Genomic DNA, 22,118 nt, shown 5'->3' with positions numbered 1-22,118 from the left:
TACAGGACAGAAGGGGTAGAGAGAACTCCTGTAACGGCTCCAAGGACAAGATTGGAGCGCCGAGAGTACAGTACAGAGGAACCAAAGAGCCACTCCGAGGAAGAAGGTCTGGACATGCCCCGAGGGCCGGGGAACGCTGGAAGAGGAAGGACAGCGCCGACACTTGACACTTCAAGCAAAGGAGTCCCAGTCCCAGGTCCAGGCCGGACTGGAGAAAGACAGAACCATGGGGGGGAGAAGGGCAGAGTGGGGAATGCCCAGCTACCCACCGACACCCAGACAAAAAACCCTAAGTCCAACGACAGATCCTGGACGAAACACAGCCAGGAGCGAACAGTAGCGAGCCCGCTGGAGTCACCTGGGCAAGCGGATAAAAACCCAATGTGACCAGGCGCAGACCAGTAACACGGGCAGAAGGGTCGGCAAAAACTGGTCCCGTCGGCCTCCGAGCAACGTTGTCCCGTATCCACCCGGAGTGGGGGAGCAGAAGGACAGACGGAAGGGAACCGAAGGGTCCGCCCAGCATCCGCCAGATGCCAGGACAAGACAGGACAATCTGGACCGAAGGGCAGTCCCCCCAAGTTACCAAGAAGGTAAGTCTACAGCAGGACCATAGCCTAGAATGGAAAACGCAATCTGCACCCAGCGGGAGGACAGAACGCGGTAGACCCAGCAAGAGGCACACAGCAAATACAGCCAGTGTGAACAAGGGAGACAGTACGAGACCAAAGGAACACCGGAACCATCCACATGAACAACCATGCTCCCCCCAGAGGGGAGGACAGTGAAGGAACAGCCTCTGAAGCCTGGCCGGGCAGAAGCCACATCGGCGTGATCTGTACCGAACGGGGAGCCAAACAGAGCCGGCGAGACAAGGTAGTCGAGACAGAGGCCGGCATCACACCCCCCAACCGAAAGGAGGAGTGGGCAGCAGGGAAGTCATAGGACAGCCCAAAAGCAGAACCCTGCTACACTGTGAGACGCCAGGTTCACCGCCTCGCAGAAGGCAAATACCCTGAAGAACCCAAGGTGGAAGTCCTCCGGACCTGGGTAATAGAGCATCCAAGAGAAGTTGGGTGATCTACCCGAGAAGAGTGGCCCGAACCTGGTAGCAGATCAGACCGAAGCGTAGAGGGCGCCAAGAGGAAGGACTCATACCACACTGCATCCGAAGAGGAGGAAATGGTAATAGGCGAAGGAACCATAGTCCCGCCAGAGCCAACGAAGAATCCGAGGGGCGCTGCAGACAACAGCACGCATCTAGGAACCACGAACACTTCCCGGGAGGAAGGGCCAACGAAATGAATGAGTACCACCCAGCTCGGTGCAGTAGAGAGCACAGAGCCCTCCGGGTCAGGTGGACAGAACGATCTCTGTAGAGACGAGTGCAAGGCTTGCGGCAAGTAACCCAAGAGAACAAAGGGATGTCGCAGGAAGGAGGGGAAGCATACGTACGAGCAGCCCCGTAAGCAGTGAGAAGGCCAACCACCCTACGGGAGGAGAAGGCAGAAACGGCCCAAACAACGCACAAGAACGGCCGCTCCCTGCAAAAAAGACACTCAGAGAAGAGGGCCAGCCACAGAGTGCCCCAGCATCTATGGAAGTGCAAAGTGCAACCTGAAAGGGAGTTATGCATAAGCCTAGCATGGCACGCGATGGAACGTAAGCAGTCCGCCCCGAAAGAGGGGAAATGTACCTGGCAAACTGCAGTCGGCAAGAATGCAAAGGCCCACCCCAAAAGGGGGTGACGCCTAAGGCCGTACCTACTCCAGAGACATAGGACATACCATACAATCCTGCAGGAGCGCAGGAGGTCCACCTAGTGAAAGGGGGACATGCACAGGGTTATCCTAGCATTAAGAGAGCGTGCAATAATTCCCCCAACACCGAACTTTGTGAGAGTGCAACCACTCCGCCAATGAAGGGGACATGTACAAGTCCAGCACAGCACGTACAAGGACAGCCGTGAATCTCATGAGCGTGCAAAGGTCCGCCCATGGAATGAGGGGTGGTCACACACAAGGCCAGCACCGAATCCAATGGGAGTGCAAGCGTTCCACCCATGTACGGCGCTGGTGCGATGTGTAAACATGACGCCCGCTTGCACGTGCAGCGGGCGTCATGCACATGGCCAGCATCTCATCCAGGGAGAGTGAGAGCACCCTGCCATGTACGGGAGTCATGCACATAACCAGCAACGTACTGGCGAGAGACAAACACAGTCAGTGAGAATGTGTGTATGTCGCCTGAGGAAGGGAGGCATGCCCATGGCCGGCAGCGAATGCGAATCCAGTGAGAGTGCGTACACCGCCCACGGAAGAGGGGCCATGCACATGGCTGACAGCGGATCCAGCGAGAGTGCAAGCACCCCGCCATGGAAGGGGTTCATGCACATGGCCAGCAACGCACCGGCGAGAGAACAACCACAGACAGAGGGAGTGTATGCATGCCGCCTGAGGGAAGGAGGCGTGCCCAAGGCCGGCAGCGAATCCAATGAGAGTGCAGCATACCACCTATGGAAGGGGGTCATGCCTATGGCCAGCCGCAAATCCAGTGAAAGTGCAGCGTTCCGCCTATGGAAGCGTGTCGTGCACCTGGCCAGTACCGCATCCGGTGAGAGTGCAGATTTCCGCCTAATAAAAGGGGGACATGCACATGATCGGCAACAAATCCAGTGAGAGTATAGCGTTCCGCCAATGGAAGGGGGTCACGCACATGGTCGACCGCGAATCCAGCGAGAGTGCTGCGTTCCGCCAATGGAAGGGGGACGTGCACATGGCCAGTACCGTATCCGGTGAGGGTGCAGTATTCCGCCTATGGAAGTTGGTCACGCACACGGCCGGCAGCGAATCCAGTGAGAGTGCTGCGTTCCGCCTATGGAAGGGGGACGTGCACATGGCCAGCACCGTATCCGGTGAGAGTGCAGTATTCCGCCTATGGAAGGGGGTCACGCACACGGCTGGCAGCGAATCCAGTGAGAGTGCAGCGTTCCGCCTATGGAAGGGGGACGTGCACATGGCCAGCACCGTATCCGGTGAGAGTGCAGTATTCCGCCTATGGAAGGGGGTCACGCACACGGCTGGCAGCGAATCCAGTGAGAGTGCAGCGTTCCGCCTATGGAAGGGGGTCGTGCACATGGCCAGCACCGCGCCTAAGAAGGTCATACACAGGGCCAGCCCGCAGCCAGGGAGAGTGCAGTATCCCGCCTGGGAGGGGGGGGGTCATGCCCATGGCAGGCACCATACCTGGAGAGGGTGACGAATGCTGCCTACAGAACTGACCGCATGCACTTGGCCCGCGCTGCATCCCGGGAGAGGGCAAGAAACCGCCTAAAAGGGGAAATGCACCTGGCAGCGACGCAGGCTGGGAGCGCGAAACCATGCTGCCTATGGAAGGGGGGCATGCAGACAGGCAGCACTACTGCGATGAGGCTGCAGCGTCCTGCGCAGCCCACAAGAATCTGTTAGACATCTGTTTATTCATTATTATTTCATATTTTTTTTTTATTTTTTATTTAAAACAGCCTCTCTGAGGCTAAAGGGGAACCACCATATAGGGCACAGATTCTCTTGATGCAAGAGAAAAAAGGGGTGGCCAACCATACAGGCCCATTGGGAGCCGGCCTGCACCCAAAGGGTTAACAGGGAGCCGGCCTGGGGGCCGGCGCTGCGATCCACTGGGGGCGGAGGAAGCCCCAGGCGGGAAGAATTCGCGCCTGGAGAAGTACCCGCCCCCTCCAACAAAGGCCAGACTTTCGCGGCCTAGTAGGCCGTAAAGCCGGGGCCTAAATTTGTGCGGCGCCCGGCCGACCGGGGCCGCATAGTATTATATACCGCCGGGACTGAGGCGGAGCGGCGCATTAAACCGGCCGCGGGAGCCCACCCCGCAGGCCGGAAGAGTCGGGCCCAAATGGAGTGCCGGAATTGCGGCCCCGCAGGCCCGATGGCGGCCCAGCAGGTCATTGCGGCGCCCGGCCGCACCGGAATGTCCATGCCGGCCGGAGGCGAGGTCTGTCAGGAGCGGGCCCCAGGCCCTGAGCAACGCTCCGGTAAGGAGATGGGGGGACCCCGAGATCGGGTGCCCGCGTAGTATCATATACCGGCGGGACATCAAAAGATAAAGGGGGACAGCAGCTGCATGTCCTATGGGGCCAGGAGGGGGAGGGGGGGAGCAGGGAGCAGATTGCCGCCCTGCGGCACCCCAGGGGCCTCAGTGGAAGGGTTAAGGTTTGTCCAGGGATTCGAACTCATGACCTCTGCCATCAGAGGCAAGGCATTCACCATCACAGCTATGAAAGCTGTTCAGAGAGGCACAGTATGGGCCATGGGGGGGGGGGGGGGTTAGGCCCGCAGGAGACCGGGTGGTGGTGGTGGTGGAAAGGGGGGGGTCGTAGGGCTGGAGAAGCCAATCTCTCACCATAGCCGTCTTCACCCTCGGTCCATTCCAGCAGGGTCAACCCCTTCAGCTACTGGCACCGTAGTGGCAGGACGCTGGAAGAGGGGCTTGGCGTGCGGGCGACCCTTGCGCTGGCGGGATACAGGGGAGCTGGGCTGCCCTGGTCCACCTTGCCTTCTGTGGGGGAGGCAGCAGTGCGGATGACCGGCACTGGCGCAGCTCGACCCCGGGAGAAACAGAGAGGTCTAGTGCGACTCTGTTGTCCCTGATGATCTGGAACAAAAAGAAAAGAAAAAAGTAAAAATCAAAATTTAAACAAGGAGAATCAGCCCTGCAGTAGCAGGGAGTGTCTTGCCTCCTTGGACACTAAGCAAAAACTGGAAGTCTCTCTCTCCAGGCTGAGGGTATAGCTGTGGAGGAGGGGCTTAACAGTTTTCACTTAGTGTCACGCCTCCTATGGAGATGAGCTATACCAAAGGTCTTCTGTGTCCCCCAAGGAAACTGGGCGAGAAACTGTTGTTATCCCTCACATCTTGGGGAGGGGGATATGAAAACTGTTGTTATCCCTCACATCTTGGGGAGGGGGATATGAAAACTGTTGTTATCCCTCACATCTTGGGGAGGGGGATATGAAAACGGTTGTTATCCCTCACATCTTGGGGAGGGGGATATGAAAACGGTTGTTATCCCTCACATCTTGGGGAGGGGGATATGAAAACTGTTGTTATCCCTCACATCTTGGGGAGGGGGATATGAAAACTGTTGTTATCCCTCACATCTTGGGGAGGGGGATATGAAAACTGTTGTTATCCCTCAATAAATCAGTTTATGTTCTGGGTTCACATGAGACAGAGGTGTGCGGTGTCTTCTCTGGGGAAAAGGGGACATTAGGATCACATGGTTCTGGATGTCCGAATGGCATGATTTTGGGACAGTATGGAGCTACTCATTTGGGACATAAGGGCCCCGTTACACTGAGTCATTTGTTAAAGGGGTCTGCCCACAAAGATATCACAAGGTGAATGAATTCTGGGCAGACAACTGCTAGAAATGGAAAGCACCACTATATAAAACCCCACTGTGTGCAAATCTACTGGGAGTGGGTGGTTTGAAATATTGCTCCGGAGCGCGATCTGATCGGCAAATTCATCCTAATGACCCTCGTAGCTGGCGGGGGGGCGTCATTGTTGTGAGCTTCCTGCATATTTCAGAGAATGAGATAAAGACATACAGTTACCTCCTCATCATCATCTTTGTCGTCTTCCTTCTCACTGTCAATTACACTCCCCCGATCATTATCCACAGACCCTTCTGTGGAAACATAATACAAATACCTGTTATACAGCACAAGCAGATTCTGCAGCCCTTTACAACAATAGCAGAATTACAACCTAAGCTACAATTCAAACCCCAAGAATGAGGGCCCTGCTCGCAAGAGCTTCCAGTCTACACTGTTGAGTCACATTATTATGACCACTTCCTACTTTGGAAATAGGCAGCGCGCAGCTCATGAAGGAAGGGAAGTGTGGCGAGCTTGCTTAGCGGGTGTGTGATACGCTGTCTGCACGCACATCGCTGGTTGCTGTCATGAGTACAAGGGGTGAATTATCAGAGTTGTAAAAACGGACGAATATTGGCTTTCTGGCCCTGGAAGGTAAAACATTTCTAAAACTGAGCGGCTTGGGCCAATTTCTACTTCAAAGAAATTCCCCATACAGTCTGCATGTTGTGGGCAGCACATCCGCTATCTACACGTAGGCAACGTGCTAGTGACAATAATCATTTTTAGGCCCAGCTAACAAATGAGGGCAGTTTTTCAGCTGATCGCTGCCACGTTACATGGGCCAATGTTTGAGAACCAGGGTTGCAGACACTTGTTTGCCCAATTATCAGCCTGTATAAAAGGGTATTAAATTAAAGGGGTTCTCCAGGCTTTTAATATTGATGACCTATCCTCAAGATAGGTCATCAATATCAGATAGGCGGGGGTCCGACACCCCCACAGATCAGCTGTATGAAGGGAAGGCATGTGCAGTGTGCACGTGCCGTCTCCCTTCTGCTACGTCTAGTGTGCCCCTTCACTTAATACAGCTGATCAGCAGGGGTGCCGGGTATTGGATCACCACCGATCTGATATTGATGACCTATTCTGAGGATAGGTCATCAATACTAAAAGTACGGAGAACCCCTTTAATACTAAATAGGAAAAATAGTCAATCTCTTTTAGCGCACAAGTATTATATACAGAGCTTTCACAGAGTAGAGGAAACTTCTAGGGATTAGCGAATGTCATATTTTGAAATTAGTTTAGTGGTAAAAGCAGAATTGCGTTATGGATTCCGTTACCACAGACCATAACGCAATTCTATGACGGAATGCCTTTAGAGGCATTCCGTTATTCATTCTGTCATAATAGAAGTCTATGGCCTCTATAACGTATCCGTCCCGTTTCCATTATACAGGCCATAGACTTCGATTATGACGGAATGTATAACGGAACGCCTCTAAAGGCATTCTGTTTTGCATTCTGTCATAGAATTGCGTTATGGCCCCTCTAAACTTCATAGGTCTCTAATTACATAAAAGAGTTACCTTCACTTGAAAGGTCCCCAAGACCGACATCCTCTTGCTGCATGAATAGCTGAGAGCCGATTAAATAAGGCAAAGGGCGGTCTATGTATAAATCCTGAAAAGAAACAAGACGTGAACTTATTACTCACTTCAATGGTCACAGAATTCAAACGAAAAACTCTGCCGTGTATAAAACACCAAAGTAACCTAATGGTCCAAGGTAAGTACAGACATGCTGTGGACTCTCTTCTTTTTTCAGGGATCAACTGCACCTGGACTTTGGGGACGGGGAGGGGGGAGTGGGAGGGGGGGGGGGCTCGGGGTGGGTTTCTGTGTGTTTTTGCTTTTGTTCACATGAAAAATGAGAAAATTGGTCTTAAATAAAAAGATTTGATCAAAAAAAAAAAAGGTAAGTACAGACATAGATGAAGGAAGAGATTTCAATAATTTTTCTTAATTTGAATTTCTGCATAAAGAAATGCAGACACTGAATACTGATGACCTCTCCCACCGATCACCAAAACGGGGGTCACATATCCCCCCCATATGAATGAAGCAGCGGTCAAGCATGTGCACTGCCGTCCCATGCATCTCTATAGGACTGCAGGAGATAGCCAGGCACTGTAATCAGCTTCTCAGTCCCATAGAGATGACTGGAGCGGCAGCACACGTGCTCCAGTCATTCAGGGTGGGAATGGACAACGAACCCCCGCTCTCTTGATCTGTAATTGTCCCAGGAATCAAACCCCAATCATTCAGATACTTATCCGCTATACTGTAGATAGGTAAGAAGTTTAAATCTTGTCACAAGATAAGCCTCCGCCTAGCAGTCCTTATGCAGAGCCCGTTACGTTACTGGAACTCCATAAAATCCATGAAATGCTCTGATGCTCATTACAGGGGGGCTGCCTGGGTGAATTTCTGGGTATGTCCGGGTTCAGCCCTGAACCTGAACAACCCCTTTAAGTGCTCATCTACACGAACGTGTTCAGCCAGTGCCCTTATTGCGGCCCTCAAACAGTGGGTCGGCAATATACGGATCACTGGCTGTGTGCGCTCCGTATCACTTGAATGGGTCCGCGGTGCGTAGCGGAGGCACGGAGCACAATTTCGGCCCGTGCCTCCACACCGCAAAAAAATAATAATAGATCATGTTCTATTTTTATGCGGTGTAGACTGAATCTTGCAGATCAAGTGAACGGATCCGCATCTGCAAATGGCGGGCACACGGCCGATGCACATGCATTGTGGATCGCTATACAGGCAAGGGGCTCACACGTTGAGCCCTAAGTGTGTATACACAGATAGCTGCCACTCACTGATAACACCTCCCCGTGAGCAAGGAAGTCAGAAAGAGCAGAGATTTTAATGTATAAATTACAAGTTTTACTGAATCTTTTCCTATAAAACTATATATATCAGTCTGCTCAGCTCCTCCTGCTCTATAACAGGCATGCCCTGCATTTCATGGCGACTTGTCCTCTTTAATTCTCCCGTGATTCCACAGGTCTTTCTGTTACCTCATATCAGTGGCATTTCCATTAGTTCCGTCTGGTGGAATTATACTTTACCTTTGGCTCCAGAATAAGTTCAACCCTTTCATTGACTTCCTCATCTTCAGAATCAGAGTTTCCTGCCTTGATGTCAAGTTGTTCAAATGCCGTTTCCAGAACTTGTAATCCATAATTTACAGCTTCCTGGATTTTTGGGATCAGTTCTACTTCCTTCTGCTCCCTGGTTTTCTCCTTTAAAATAGTAAGAAATGTTATCAACTATAATTAAAGGGGTTCTGCAGTTTGTTAAAACTGATGATCTATCCTCTGGGGGATATCCTCTCCAGGAGCGCCGCGGCCTTCTCACTGTTTACTGCTGGCCCAGTGACGTCACGACTAGTATCAACTGGACTGGGTGCGGCTAAGCTCTGTTCACTGAGCTTAGCCGTGCCAAGGCCAGTTGATACTAGTAATGTTACTGGGCTGCGGTAAACAGTGAGAGGGCCGCGGCGCTCCTGGAGAGGATTTCCCCCAGAGGATAGATCATCAGTTTTAACAAACTGCAGAACCCCTTTAATAAAGCAAAAAAGAACAAACAACATGGAAAATGAAGAGAAACCTATCTGCCCATACACATCGCCCCAGCCACAGTCCACACAAAATCACAAGATCTCCCTAACCCAATCCCACTATGCTAAGTAACGCTAGTAATAGTGGTCTTTGATCTCTAGGCCGTGTCTTTGATTAGACTTCTCCAATAGCTCTTCTCTTGGTACGCTTGGTCCCTCACTGTACATTCCGTTTTTCACATTCCTTCTTCTCGCCCCCCTTGTCACTCATGTCGAATAAACCGATCAAAATGAACACAAGTTACAGAACTTGTAGGTTCTTTCTGTTTTCCACCGGGAGAAGGATGATTAATCTAACATCTCAAACCTGTCTGGAGTCTGGCGTGTACAGCGTTAGATGCATGTGCAGAACTATATGACTGGGGGTTCACACTGGACTGATTAGCTGCGGATTAAAAATATATATAAAAATCTGCAGCTTTTCTGCTTGTGGTGCGTTTTGCCATTGATTTTGTTGCAGAAGATGCAGATGTGAATGTGCGCTTGGCAGCGGAAGGTATCTGTGTTGGTCCCATGTTCATATGTGCACCCATTGCTGAGAAAAATGCAGTTACTCCCAGAGGCTCAGCTCTCTCTGCAACTGCTGTGCCCCCGTGCATGACTTCTAAAGTGTCTCACTGCGCTGTGTGCTTCAGTATCCGGCACAGACAACTGCCGGTAAGCTTCAACACGAGACGTTAGTCAGGATAGGAGTGATCACATTTTCGCTGCTTGTTCCCATCAAAGTGCAGCAGTTGCAGAGAGAGCAGAGCCTCTAGGTGTAACAGCAATGTCCCCGTTGCTCCTAGAGGCTCATTTGCATATATTAAAACATAATTTTTCTCAGCAATGCGGGCACATATGAACATGGGACCAACACAGATGCCTTCAGCTGCCAGGCGCACATGAAAAGGATCACCCAGTGTCAGGTACAAACCTGCTGACAGATGCCCCTTAAAATACGCATCACAGATCAGTTTTTGCTGTGGATTTTTTCTGCCACATGTGAATGAGAATTCCTCTAAACGTATTCCCTTTGTTAGTACTGTACAACGTTGCAGGTGTGTCGCACTTTAGTCCACGACAGCAAATCGGCATCTAGTCAGTCACTTGTGAACAAGGCTTAAAAAGCCTCATATAAGTGCTGAAAAGTTTGGCTTGGTTTCACACCCCACACAGTGTGCGTGTTTCATAGATCCTTAACACCCAGAAGACGCCACATACTAGACCTTTTCTTAAAAGTTGCCCACCGCCAAGAGATTGTATACCACACAGCATGCATTTTGATTTTTCATGAGGCCTTATGGATGATGATGACCGAACAGAGCCTAAACGATACAGTAGGTGAATGGTGAGGGCACGCCCGACGTGCTATTTCCATTGCAGCCGTGTCACATATGTGACATAAGGGACAGAGACTGAATGGTCATGTATTGATCCGAGTGCCAGTTCAGTAGGCAATGCAGGGAGGAGGGGGGTTTTAACAACCATCCTATTGCAAAGCCCCTTTATTCTTCAAATATAAAAGGGCTAAAAAAAACTGTAGTTTTAAATCCAAATTCAAGAAATAAATTTTTTACACTCTTTTTGTTAGGTAAAACGAGGATTGGCTTCATCTATGCTCCCCTCCCAGTACAATAGGGAAAGTAATTAACCCCTCGCAGCGACATGCGGGGTTGGACAGTTCTTTGAAAGTTTTATCTGATCGCCCGGTTACATTGAGATGTGTGGAAAGTAGCAGCGACTGGTGCTGACAAGTATTAACTTACTGTGAACAAAATAAAGTGTGAAATCAGTTCTGGAAAATGTTTGATGAGACTTACTGGTTCTGGTTTCTCTACTGCATCAGATTTTACAACATGTTCCTCAACTTCTTCATCATACACCCTCTGGGGGGGAAAAAACAAAGCCAGTTACTAGTTGTTGTACAATTACATTTATATATCAAATTTAGAGCAGCGCATGGTAAGTGAAATCATGATGTCATTATCACCATGACTAAAGGCCCCTTTACACGGGCTGATGATCACAGCAATTATCAGGAACACTGCCTTGTGTAAAGGTCCTGATGATCCCCAGCAAGCACTGGTTCATTAAGTGACAGCATTGTCAATGCAGATGCTGCAGATCGTCCTGTGTAAGCAGGGATCTGCTGCCCGGTAACAGATTCTTTAGGTGGGCATGTGATCACAGCAGCGATCGCTCGTCTCCTTACAGAGGAGATGATTGCTGCATGTGAATGTAGCCCTCAGCTCCTCTTATGAGCAAGCAAATATCGAGAACGAGCGGTGTGTTCCCAATAATTGCCTGCTGCGTTAGCCCACCTGAAAGGCCTTTAGTCTGGTATGGAACCAACATGCTGTTTTAAGCTTATATACTATAAAAATCCATAAAAACTATTCAAAATAAAATCATCTCTAGACAGAAACCAGGCTGCCATACACAACCGCCTGCAATCTGCTGACACATTTACAAGTCAATGGTGAAGAAACAGAGAGCTACACAGCCTTCTGACCCGATACCAGTCCCTATCGGACAGACCATCAGCAGATTTGATTTTCAGTACTCTATGCTGATGACATCACCCCCTGCCATCAGCAGATTTGATTTTCAGTACTCTATGCTGATGACATCACCCCCTGCCGTACTTTAGAACATCAATGACTGTCTGCCCGCTGTGTCTAACATGTCCCTTATCTGAAACTAAGGGGGTCATTTATTAAACTGGTGTAAAGTAGAATTGGCTTAGTTGCCCATAGCAACCAATCAGATTTCTCCTTTCATTTTCCAAAGGAGCTGTGAAAGGTGGAATCTACTTTACACCAGTTTGATAAATGACCCCATTAACTTTTCAAAAACTGAACTTCTTGTCTTTCCCCCATCTCCTAACCTACCTAAACCTGATATTTCATTCGGAGCCCCATCATAACTACTGGGCTGCACGCCCGCTGTCTTGGGGTTATGTCTTTCCTTGGCTCCACATATTCAATCACTGGCACTCTTGTGTCGTCTGCACATCAAGAACATCTCCAGAAACCACCTTTTTTTTCATGGAAACCATTATTATTCATTCTCGTCTTGACTACTGTAACTAATCGGTCTTCCACTCACTAAACTCTCTCCCGTTCAGTCTGTCCTAAGTGCAGCAGCCAGGGTCATTTTTTTGGCCAACCCCTACACTGCTGCCTTTAGCCTGTGCCAGTCACGTTACCCATCCACCACAGAATACAGTTCACACTCCTCATCCTCACCCACAAACCTCTCTAGTGTTGTACCTACTGATTTCTGTCTACCACCCTACTCACGCTCTCCGTTCTATGATCTAAGATTAATATCCTCCATAATTCGAACCTCACAATCCAACCTTTAAGACTTCTTTTGAGCTGCCCCAGCTCTCTAGAATGCATTGCCCTGGAGAATCAGGTTAATTCCCAACTTACTCAAAAAAATATTTTAAACTTACCTTAAAATAGGGATCGACCGATTATCGGATTTACCGATATTATCGGCCGATATTCAGGATTTTGAACGCTATCGGTATTTATTTTGCCGATATTCCGATAGCGTATGGGGAACACAGATCGCGCTGCTCTCAGCGCTCTCCGTGTTCCCTCAGCAGCAGCACAGGGGAGAAGGAGCAGTGTCTCCTCCCCCTGTGCTGCCGCTGCTGCCAATGAAAGGACAGGGGACAAGAGGAGAGGAGGAGCTATGGCCACTGCGCCACCAATGAAGATTAATCTTATTTATTCATATACAGGAGGCGGGAGCTGCAGAATCACATAGTCAGCTCCCGACCTCTATGAGCTGTAGCTGCGATCTGCGGTAGTTAACTCCTCAGGTGCCGCGGATCGCAGCTACTGCTCATAGAGGTCGGGAGCCGGCTATGCGATCCTGCAGCCAGCTCCCGCCTCCTGTATATGAATAAATTAGAGATTAAGCTTCATTGGTGGCGCAGTGCGCCCCCCTCCCCCCCCCCAGTATTAAGCATTGGTGGCGCAGTGCACCCCCCCTCCCCCCCAGTATTAACCAGTGGTGGCGCATAGGGCCCCCCCACCCCAGTCGCAGTGCGCCCCCCCCCCACAGGATCCCCTCTCCCCCGCTCCTCCGATCGGAGCCCCAGCAGTGTAATGCTGGGGCTCCGATCGGTTACCATGGCAGCCAGGACGCTATTGAAGCCCTGGCTGCCATGATAAGCTCCATGCTGCTGTGTGCACAAAGCACAGAGCAGCAGGGACAGTGTGAGCTCCTGTTCACCCTGATAGATCTCTATCAGGGTGAATAGGACAAGGGTTCTAGTCCCTAAGGGGGCTAAAAGTTAGTTAAAAAAAAAAAAGTTACAAAAATAAAAACACCAAAATATTAAATATAAATGTTTATAAAAGATTTACAAAAAAAAATACACATTAACAATAAACATTAATTTTCAGCAGATTTGTTGGAATTTTAATTTTCTTTCAAAAATGAAAATTCCCAGAATATCGGTATGAATTATCTGCCTGAAAGTTCACAAATTATCGGTATCGGCCCTAAAAAAAAAATCAATATCGGTCGATCCCTACCTTAAAACATATCTTTTTAGGCAGGCTCATCATATTTCCTAAACGGTCTCCTCCCTGTTTACACCCACCTCATTCTTCAGAACCGAATGTCCTTCTTCTGACCGGACCACTTTAGAAATCAATTTTACCTTTTTGCGTCAACCCCATTTCCTCATTGATTGTAAGCTCTTGCGAGCAGGACCCTCACTCCTAAAGTTTCATTTATAGACTAGCCTGTAAATCTGTGATGTCCATTTTGATTTCTACATGTCCCCTCTGAATTGTGGAGGTACAGCATATAAAGATTATGATTATTACTATAACATGAACGTTCCTTGTTACATCTAACACAAGTGATGGAGCATTTGTAGACGTTTTACCTCCCACCATTTACTAAAGGAATAAACACCGGTCACTCACATTCTCTATAAACTGAGTGTTCGATAACATGAGGAAATCGTTGAAGATGTTGTGCAGCCGGCACTCGGAGGCCTTTGCTTCATGGACAAGTCCATCCAGCTGCTTCTCGATTTCATGTGTTCTAGAGATGGTTTGGTGGGAGAACTCTTGGAGGAAATGCAGGAGCTGAAGCAATAAGAGCACAAATGGTAAGGAAATGGCCAGGAGATAAGCTTACTGATCAACAATGGATCAGGTAGAGAAGTCTGCATGGGATAGACTTACGACGGCAAATGACAAGGCAGAGATTACAAGGGAAGATTCACGTATATACAGGAACCACAATCACAGCACAAGCAAGTGGAGGACAACAAAGAAAAAAAATATCAGATCTACCACGTAGGTCTCTGTGGTCTCCAAGTGCAGAGAGAAGGACTAGTGATGCACTAATGGCAATCGACCATCTAGCTGGGCGCTTCCCGTGACGCTGGATACATTACTTGAACGGTGTTTAATCGTAGGGTTGTCCAGGTTCATGATACTGATGACTATCCTCAGTACAGGCCATCAGTATCAGGTACGCGGGGGTCCGACTTCCGGCATCACCACCGATCAGGTATTGGAAGAGGCTGCTGTACTTATGTAAGCTCTCCTCAATGTTCGCCTGCTCGCCGACGCTTTCTAGTGGCAGCGATGGGTAATTACATCTTACTCTTCAATTAAAGTGGACAGCTGTAATTACACTGCACTGCTGCTACCATATACACGGTTGCAGGCCAACACTGAAGAGGATGCAGCATTCGCCAAAACATTGCTGCCCCTTCAAATAGCTGATCTGCGGGGTGTCGGCAGTTGGACCCTCACAATCTAACAATGATGACCTACCGACGACAGCCTGTCAGCAGGTTTGTCTATGACACTGGCTGATCTGTTACATTGCTTGGCCCGCATTGCTGAGAAAAATGATGTCTTAATATATGCAAATGAGCCTCTAGGAGCAATGGGGGCGTTGCCATTACACCTAAAGGCTCTGCTCTCTGTAAGGCCGAATGCACATGGCCGTGTTTCACAGCCGTGTGCGGGCCGTGGAACCGCGGCCTGGATCCCTCCTGAGAGCAGGAGCGCACGGCGTCACTGGTTGCTATGACACCGTGCGCTCCCTGCTGCCGGCACAGTACAGTAATACACTGGTATGATCTATACCAGTGTATTACTGTACTGTGCCGGCAGCAGGGAGCGCACGGCGTCATAGCAACCAGTGACGCCGTGCACTCCTGCTCTCAGGAGGGATCCAGGCCGCGGTTCCACGGCCCGCACACGGCTGTGAAACACGGCCGTGTGCATGGGGCCTAACTGCCGCATCCAATGCACTTTGGTTTGCTTTAGAAGTCATGGCCAGGTGTGATGACAGAAGTTGTAGAGAAAACAGAGAACATTTTTTTACCCCGTTTGGTTCCGTTTACGGAAGGCAAAAAAACGAGATTTTTGTATAACTTACCAGTAAAATCTCTTTCTCGCTCTTTCCTTGGGGGACACAAAAGCCTTGGGTATAGCTCATCTCCATAGGAGGCGTGACACTAAGTGAAAACTGTTAAGCCCCTCCTCCACAGCTATACCCTCAGCCTGGAGAGAGAGGCTGCCAGTTGCGTGTCCAAGTAGTGAAAAAAGGCAAAGTCCAAAAGTGGAACCAACAAGCCAACTACCCAACGGGTAAAACAACTCGGAAACCGTGTAGAGAAAAACAAAGAATGGGTGGGTGCTGTGTCCCCCAAGGAAAGAGCGAGAAAGAGATTTTACTGGTAAGTTATACAAAAATCTCGTTTTCTCGCCCAGTTTCCTTGGGGGACACAGAAGACCTTGGGACGTTCAAAAGCAGTCCAAAAGGGGGAGGGACCACAGCACCAAGGCGAAGCACCCGAAGGCATCAAGAAACCGCCGCCCGCAGACCAGGCGGCCCAAGGCAGCACCTGCCGAAGCCAGAGTAGGCACCCTGTAGAACGCTGTAAGGCAGACCAGTGACCGCCTCGCACAGACGCATGGCCGAAGCCAAATGCCTCCGGCCCAGGAGGCACCGACAACTCTGGTGAAATGAACGGAGACACCAAAAGCAGAACCCTGCCCTTGGTGCGGTAACCACAGCAATAACCACAGTGAGAAAGCGGAGGAAAGCCACCCCGGAGGCCACCAACCCGTTGCGCGGACCTCCTAGAAAACCAAGTGACCCAACGTCGACAAGAGCCGGAGATCTCCAAGTAAAAACCGCAAGGCCCAAACAACTCCCAAATCTGAAGAAGAGTCCGTTCCCGGGGGTGGAAAGGGGAGGACGAAAGCCTCGTCAAAATGAAAGACAAACACCACCTTCAGAAGGAAGGAAGAGACGGGATGGAGAACAGCCCTGTCCTGAGGAAAGAGAAGGCCCGGAACAAGAAGGGCCGCCACCCAGGCACCCGCCAGAGACACGACGGCTACGGAAACATAACCGTACAGGACAGAAGGAGTAGAGAGAGCTTCTGTAACGGCTCCAAGGGAAAGACTGGAGTGCCAAGAGCCCAGTATGCAATGCCCAGGGCGGTACCCAGGGGCAGTACAAGGGAACCCCAAAGCCGCTCCATGGAAGAGGGTCCTGACAGGCCCAGAGGGCCGGGGAACGCTGAAAGGGGAAGGACAGCGCCGACACTTGACACTTCAAGCAACAGAGTCCCAGTCCCAGATCTAGGTCGGACTGGAGAAAGACAGAACCATTAGGAGCGAACACTAGCGAGCACGCAAGAGTCGCCTGGGCAAGCGGGTGAAAACCCAATGCGAACAGGCGCAGACCCGAAACACGGGCAGTACGGTCGGCAAAAACTGGTCCCGTCGGCCCCCGAGCAACGTTGTCCTGTAACCACCCGGAGTGGGGGAGCAGAAGGACAGACGGAAAGGAACCGAAGGGTCCGCCCAGTAACCGCCAGGACAAGACAGGCTAAAGTCCATGTCGATGTAGCCACCACAGGAAGACGTCCTACAGTCCCGGTGTGGGAGATCTAATGACAATCTCGACCGAATGGGGGTTCCTCCCAAGTTACAGCCAGAGTGAACAAGGGAGACAGTACGAGGCCAAGAGGAACATCAGAACCATCCACATGAACAACCAAGCTCTCCCCAGATGGGAGGGCAGTGAAGGAACCGCCACTGAAGCGCGGCCGGGGCAAAAGCCACACCGGAGGGAGCCGAGCCGAACCGAGCGGGAGCCAAGCAGAGCCGGCGAGAAAAGGCAGTCGAGACAGAGGCCGGCATAACACCCTCCAACCGAAAGGAGGAGTGGGCAACAGGGAAGCCATAGGACAGCTCAAAGGCAGAACCCCGCTCACTGAGACGCCCGGTTCACTGCCACGCAGAAGGCGAGTACCCTGAAGAACCCAAGGTGGAGGTCCTACGGACCTGGGTAAGCGAGCACCCAAGAGAAGCTGGGTGACCATCCCGAGAAAAGCGGCCCGAACCCGGTAGCGGACCAGCCTGAAGCGCGGAGGGGGCGCCAAAAGAAAAGACTCATACTGCACGACACCCGAAGAGGAGGAAACAGTAGCAGGCGAGGGAACAGCAGCCCCGCCAGAGCCAACGCCGAAAACGAGTGGCACTGCAAACGGCACTCTCGACCCAGTGACCACTTGCGCCGGGAAGCGAGTGCACGGGAGAACGAAAGGGCACCTATCAAAGAACCACGAACACTCCCCAGGTGGAAAGGCCAACGGACATGGTGGATGCCGACCAACGGGACCACAATATACAGGCCAAACCAGAGAAACGAGCACCACCCAGCTCGGCGAAGTAGAGAGCAGTAGAGCCCATCTACTATATCTAAGGAATACACCTTTGAATACAATGGCATTCTTTTAATGCTTGTATGACAGCACCCAAGGGTTACACAGGTGGACAGAATGATCTCTTTAGAGAAGAGCGCAAGGCCCGTGACAAGCACCACATCCCAAGAGAAAAAGAGGGAATGTCGCAGGAGGAAGTGAGGCATACGTACGAGCAGCCCCGCAAGCAGTGAGAAGGCCAACCCACCTATGGGAGGAGAAGGCATACACGGCCCAAACAACGGACAGAGTGCACCAGAAATACCGCTCACCGCAAAAAAATAGACACCCAGTGAAGGGGATCAGCCACAGAGTCCAACAGTATCAACGGAAGTGCAAAGTGCAACCTGAAAGGGAGTTATGCACAAGACATCAGTATGGCATGCGATGGAAATGCAGGCAGGCCCCCCAGAAAAGGGGGAAACGTATCTGGCAACACTGCAGCTGGTAAGAATGCAAAGGCCCGTCCCAAAGGGGGGATGCCCAAGGCCAGTAACAACTTCAGAGAAGTAGAACATACCATAGTCTGCCCAGAAGGTGACCAATCACATGGCCGCACAGTACCCAGCGGGAACGCAGGAGGGAGGTCCGCCCAGTGAAAGGGGGACATGCACGGGGTTATCCAACCATTAAGCGAGTGCGCAATAACCCACCTAACACCGAATACTGTGAGAGTGCAACTACTCCACAATGAAGGAGAACATGCAAGAATCCCGCACAGCATATCACGGACAGCCATGGGTCACGTGAGGGTGCAAATTTTTCGCCCATGGATGAGGAGGGCCGTGTATGGCCCGCAACACATCCGGCGAAAGAGCAGTATTCCACCCAGAAAGGGGCGGGGTAATGCACACGGCCGTCACCGCATCCAGCAAAAATGCAAGCACCCCGCCAAGGATGCGGGACATGCACATGGCCAGCAACGCACTGGCGAGAAAACAACCACAGTCAGCGGTGTTGTGCGTATGCCGCCTGAGGAAAGGATACATGCTCATTGCTGGCAGCGATTCCAGTGAGTGCAGCACACCACCCAAGGAAGGGGTCGTGCACATGGCCGGCAGCGAATCCAATGATAGTGCAGCAATCCACCTATGGAAGGAGTTCATGCACATGGCCGGCAGCAAATCCAGAGAGAGTGCAGCATTCCGCCTATGGACGGAGGTCATGCGTATGGCCGGCAACGAATCCGGAAAGTGCAGCATTCCGCCTATGGAAGGAGGTCATGCCCATGGCCGGTTCATGCATATGGCCGGCAGCGAATCCAGCGAGAGTGCAGCGTTCTGCCTATGGACGGAGGTCATGCATATGGCCGGCAGCGAATCCAGAGAGAGAGAGCGCAGCAGTCCTCCTTTGGACGGAGGTCATGCGTATGACCAGCAGCGAAGCCAGAGAGAGTGCAACATTCCACCTATGGAAGGAGGTCATGCATAAGGCCGTAGCGAACCCAGCGAGAGTGCAGCATTCCGCCTATGGAAGGAGGTCATGCATAAGGCCGTAGCGAACCCAGCGAGAGTGCAGCGTTCCGCCTATGGAAGGAGGTCATGCATATGGCCGTAGCGAACCCAGCGAGAGTGCAGCGTTCCGCCTATGGAAGGAGGTCATGCATATGGCCGTAGCGAATCCAGCGAGAGTGCAGCGTTCCGCCTATGGAAGGAGGTCATGCATATGGCCGTAGCGAATCCAGCGAGAGTGCAGCGTTCCGCCTATGGAAGGGGGTCACGCATATGGCCGTAGCAAATCCAGCGAGAGTGCAGCGTTCCGCCTATGGAAGGGGGTCGTGCACATGGTCAGCATCGTATGCGGTAAAAGGGCAGTATTCCGCCTACAGAAAGGGGGTCATGCACAAGGCCAGCCCGCAGCCAGAGAGAGTGCAGTATGCCGCCTATAATGGGGGGTCATGCACATGGCCAGCACCGCGACTGGAGAGGGCGACTAATTCTGCCTATAGAAAAAGGCGGCCTGCACCTGGCCAGCGCCGTACCCCAGGAGAGGGCAAGGGTCCGCCTAGAAAGGGAAACATGTATACCTGGCCAGTGCCACGGAGCGCAACATGCCACCTATAGAATAGGGGCAGGCATACGGCCAGCGCTCTAAGGTCAGGCTGCAGTATCCTGCGCAGCCAACATAAAATACAGATATTTCATATATATGATATATATTCACACTTCATTATTAATATTCTTATATTTTTTATTTTATTTTAATTTTTTTTTTTTTTTTTTTTTTTTTTTTCTATTTATTATTGTAAAACACAGCCTCTTTTAGGCAGGAAGGGGCCACCATATAAGAGCACAGCCTCACTGAGAGGCTAGCCATCCCAGGGTCTCCTCCAGATGGCAGCCGTCAGCGTCCAAGAGGTTAATACAGATCGGACCTGAGGGCGGTGCAGCGATCCCCTGGGGGCGGGGGGACCTCCGGCGGGAAGAATTCGCGCCTGCGAATGCCCGCCCCCTCCAATCGAGGCCGGAATATTGCGGCCTAGTAGGCCGCGAAGCCGGGGCCTAAAGTTTGCGGTGCCCGGAGGTACCGGCCGGGATCTGGAGGGAGCGAAGCGGCGCATGCACAATACCGGCCGCGGGAGCCCACCCCGCGGGCCGGAGAATCAGGGGGCCCGGAAGAAGGAGCCCGGGATAGAACCTTTCTGCGGCGCCCGACCGACCGGAAGACAGCCTCTCCGAGCACCTGCGGTCGGCCGGGGTCCGCTGAACACCGCAGTCATGCCGGCCGCGGGAGCCCACCCCGCGGACCGGAAACAAGGGCCCTACGCCGCAGCAGTCAGGAGAGGGCCCAGGCCCTGAGCCGTCTCAAGGAGGGATGCCTGCGCACCGGTAAGGCGATAGGGGGGGGATGGGGGACCCTGCAAGGAGAGAGGCAGCTCCCTGGGCGGCATGATAGGGACGCCAGCATAACCCCTCAGTGGATGCACCTATAGTGGAGGGGAGGAGAGGGAACTAATAAAACAAACTAGGGTGGCCAGACCAGTATGGGGGTCAGTCAAGCAGGAGACCGGGGTGGGGGGGAGGGGGTCGTAGGGCTGGAGAAGCCACTCTCTCACCACAGCCGTCTTCACCCTCGGTCCGTTCCAGCAGGGTCGCCCCTTCAGCTACTGGCACCGTAGTGGCAGGACGCTGGAAGAGGGACTTGGCGTGCGGGCGACCCTTACGCTGGCGGGATGCAGGGGAGCTGGGCTGCCCTGGTCCACCTTGCCTTCTGTGGGGGAGGCAGCAGTGCGGATACCGGCACTGGCGCAGCTCAACCCCGGGAGAAACAGAGAGGTCTAGTGCGTCTCTGTTGTCCCGTATTCTGGAACAAAAGAAAATAAAAAAGTAGCAGGGAGTGTCTTGCCTCCTTGGACACTAAGCAAAAACTGGCAGCCTCTCTCTCCAGGCTGAGGGTATAGCTGTGGAGGAGGGGCTTAACAGTTTTCACTTAGTGTCACGCCTCCTATGGAGATGAGCTATACCCAAGGTCTTCTGTGTCCCCCAAGGAAACTGGGCGAGAAAACAGAACGTATTCATTTCAATGGATCCGCAAAAAAAAACGGAAGGTACTCCGTATGCCTTCCGTTTCCGTATTTCCGTTCAAAGATAGAACATGTCTAATTATTGTCTGCATAACGGACAAGGATAGGACTGTTCTATCAGGGGACAGCTGTTCCGTTCTGCAAAAAACGGAATGCACACGGAGGTCATCCGTATTTTTTGTGGACCACAAAACACTGAAAAAGCCATACGGTTGTGTGCAAGAGGCCGAGACTCAGTTACTGACCCCCGGACTCCATCGGGCCATCTACATAAAGAATAGAGCAGAGAGAAGGCGCTGCAGTTGCCCATAGTAACCAGTCACATGACCCCTAGCTGTAATCGGATTGGTTGCCACTGACAACCCTTCCTGCAATGTGCGCCAGTAGGGGGCAGACCCCGGGCCACATCTCCCTCACCCCAGCATCGGCTGCCAGTGACCAGTTCTGGCTGCTCCTTCCGATCTCCTCCAGGGACCACGGTCTCTCCCACACCAGCTCATCCGGCCCAGCGCTCACGGGGCCGTTCATGACTTCCCGCCAGGAGGCTTCTACAGCGGAGCACGCAGCTTAGAGCAGCGCCGATCAGTGTGCGGAAGCAGGGAGCAGCTCTACATGACTTCTCCGAGTCTCTAGACAGCCGAGGGCGCCATACTGGAGCAGCGCTCAGGTGACCGGCGTCATGTGACATGCCCGCGCACGTGATCCGCCTGACAGCTGACGTCATCAGGACGCGCCGATTGGTGGAAGTAGAA

General features: G+C 51.9%; 1 protein-coding gene across 2 annotated transcripts in view; it reads right to left on the bottom strand.

The window, feature by feature from the left end:
- LOC122942450 (WASH complex subunit 2A-like) overlaps positions 1 to 22,053 on the bottom strand; it is a 138,534-nt gene extending 116,481 nt beyond the window's left edge. The window contains exons 1-6 of one of the 2 annotated variants that reach the window (XM_044300080.1): positions 21,784 to 22,053; positions 14,026 to 14,190; positions 10,891 to 10,956; positions 8,538 to 8,711; positions 6,988 to 7,081; positions 5,632 to 5,706 (exon numbers count right to left, since the gene is read on the bottom strand). In XM_044300080.1, coding sequence (XP_044156015.1) covers positions 5,632 to 5,706; positions 6,988 to 7,081; positions 8,538 to 8,711; positions 10,891 to 10,956; positions 14,026 to 14,190; positions 21,784 to 21,894 — 685 coding nt within the window. In that variant the 5' untranslated portion in view covers positions 21,895 to 22,053. The remainder of the gene's footprint in view (positions 1 to 5,631; positions 5,707 to 6,987; positions 7,082 to 8,537; positions 8,712 to 10,890; positions 10,957 to 14,025; positions 14,191 to 21,783) is intronic. The other variant, XM_044300079.1, reaches the window with a different exon arrangement.
- Positions 22,054 to 22,118: the final 65 nt, after the last annotated feature.

The sequence above is a fragment of the Bufo gargarizans genome, chromosome 6 (genome assembly GCF_014858855.1).
Source record: "Bufo gargarizans isolate SCDJY-AF-19 chromosome 6, ASM1485885v1, whole genome shotgun sequence".
In the NCBI taxonomy this organism is placed as follows: domain Eukaryota; kingdom Metazoa; phylum Chordata; class Amphibia; order Anura; family Bufonidae; genus Bufo; species Bufo gargarizans.
This window is presented reverse-complemented; position numbering and strand designations above follow the sequence as displayed.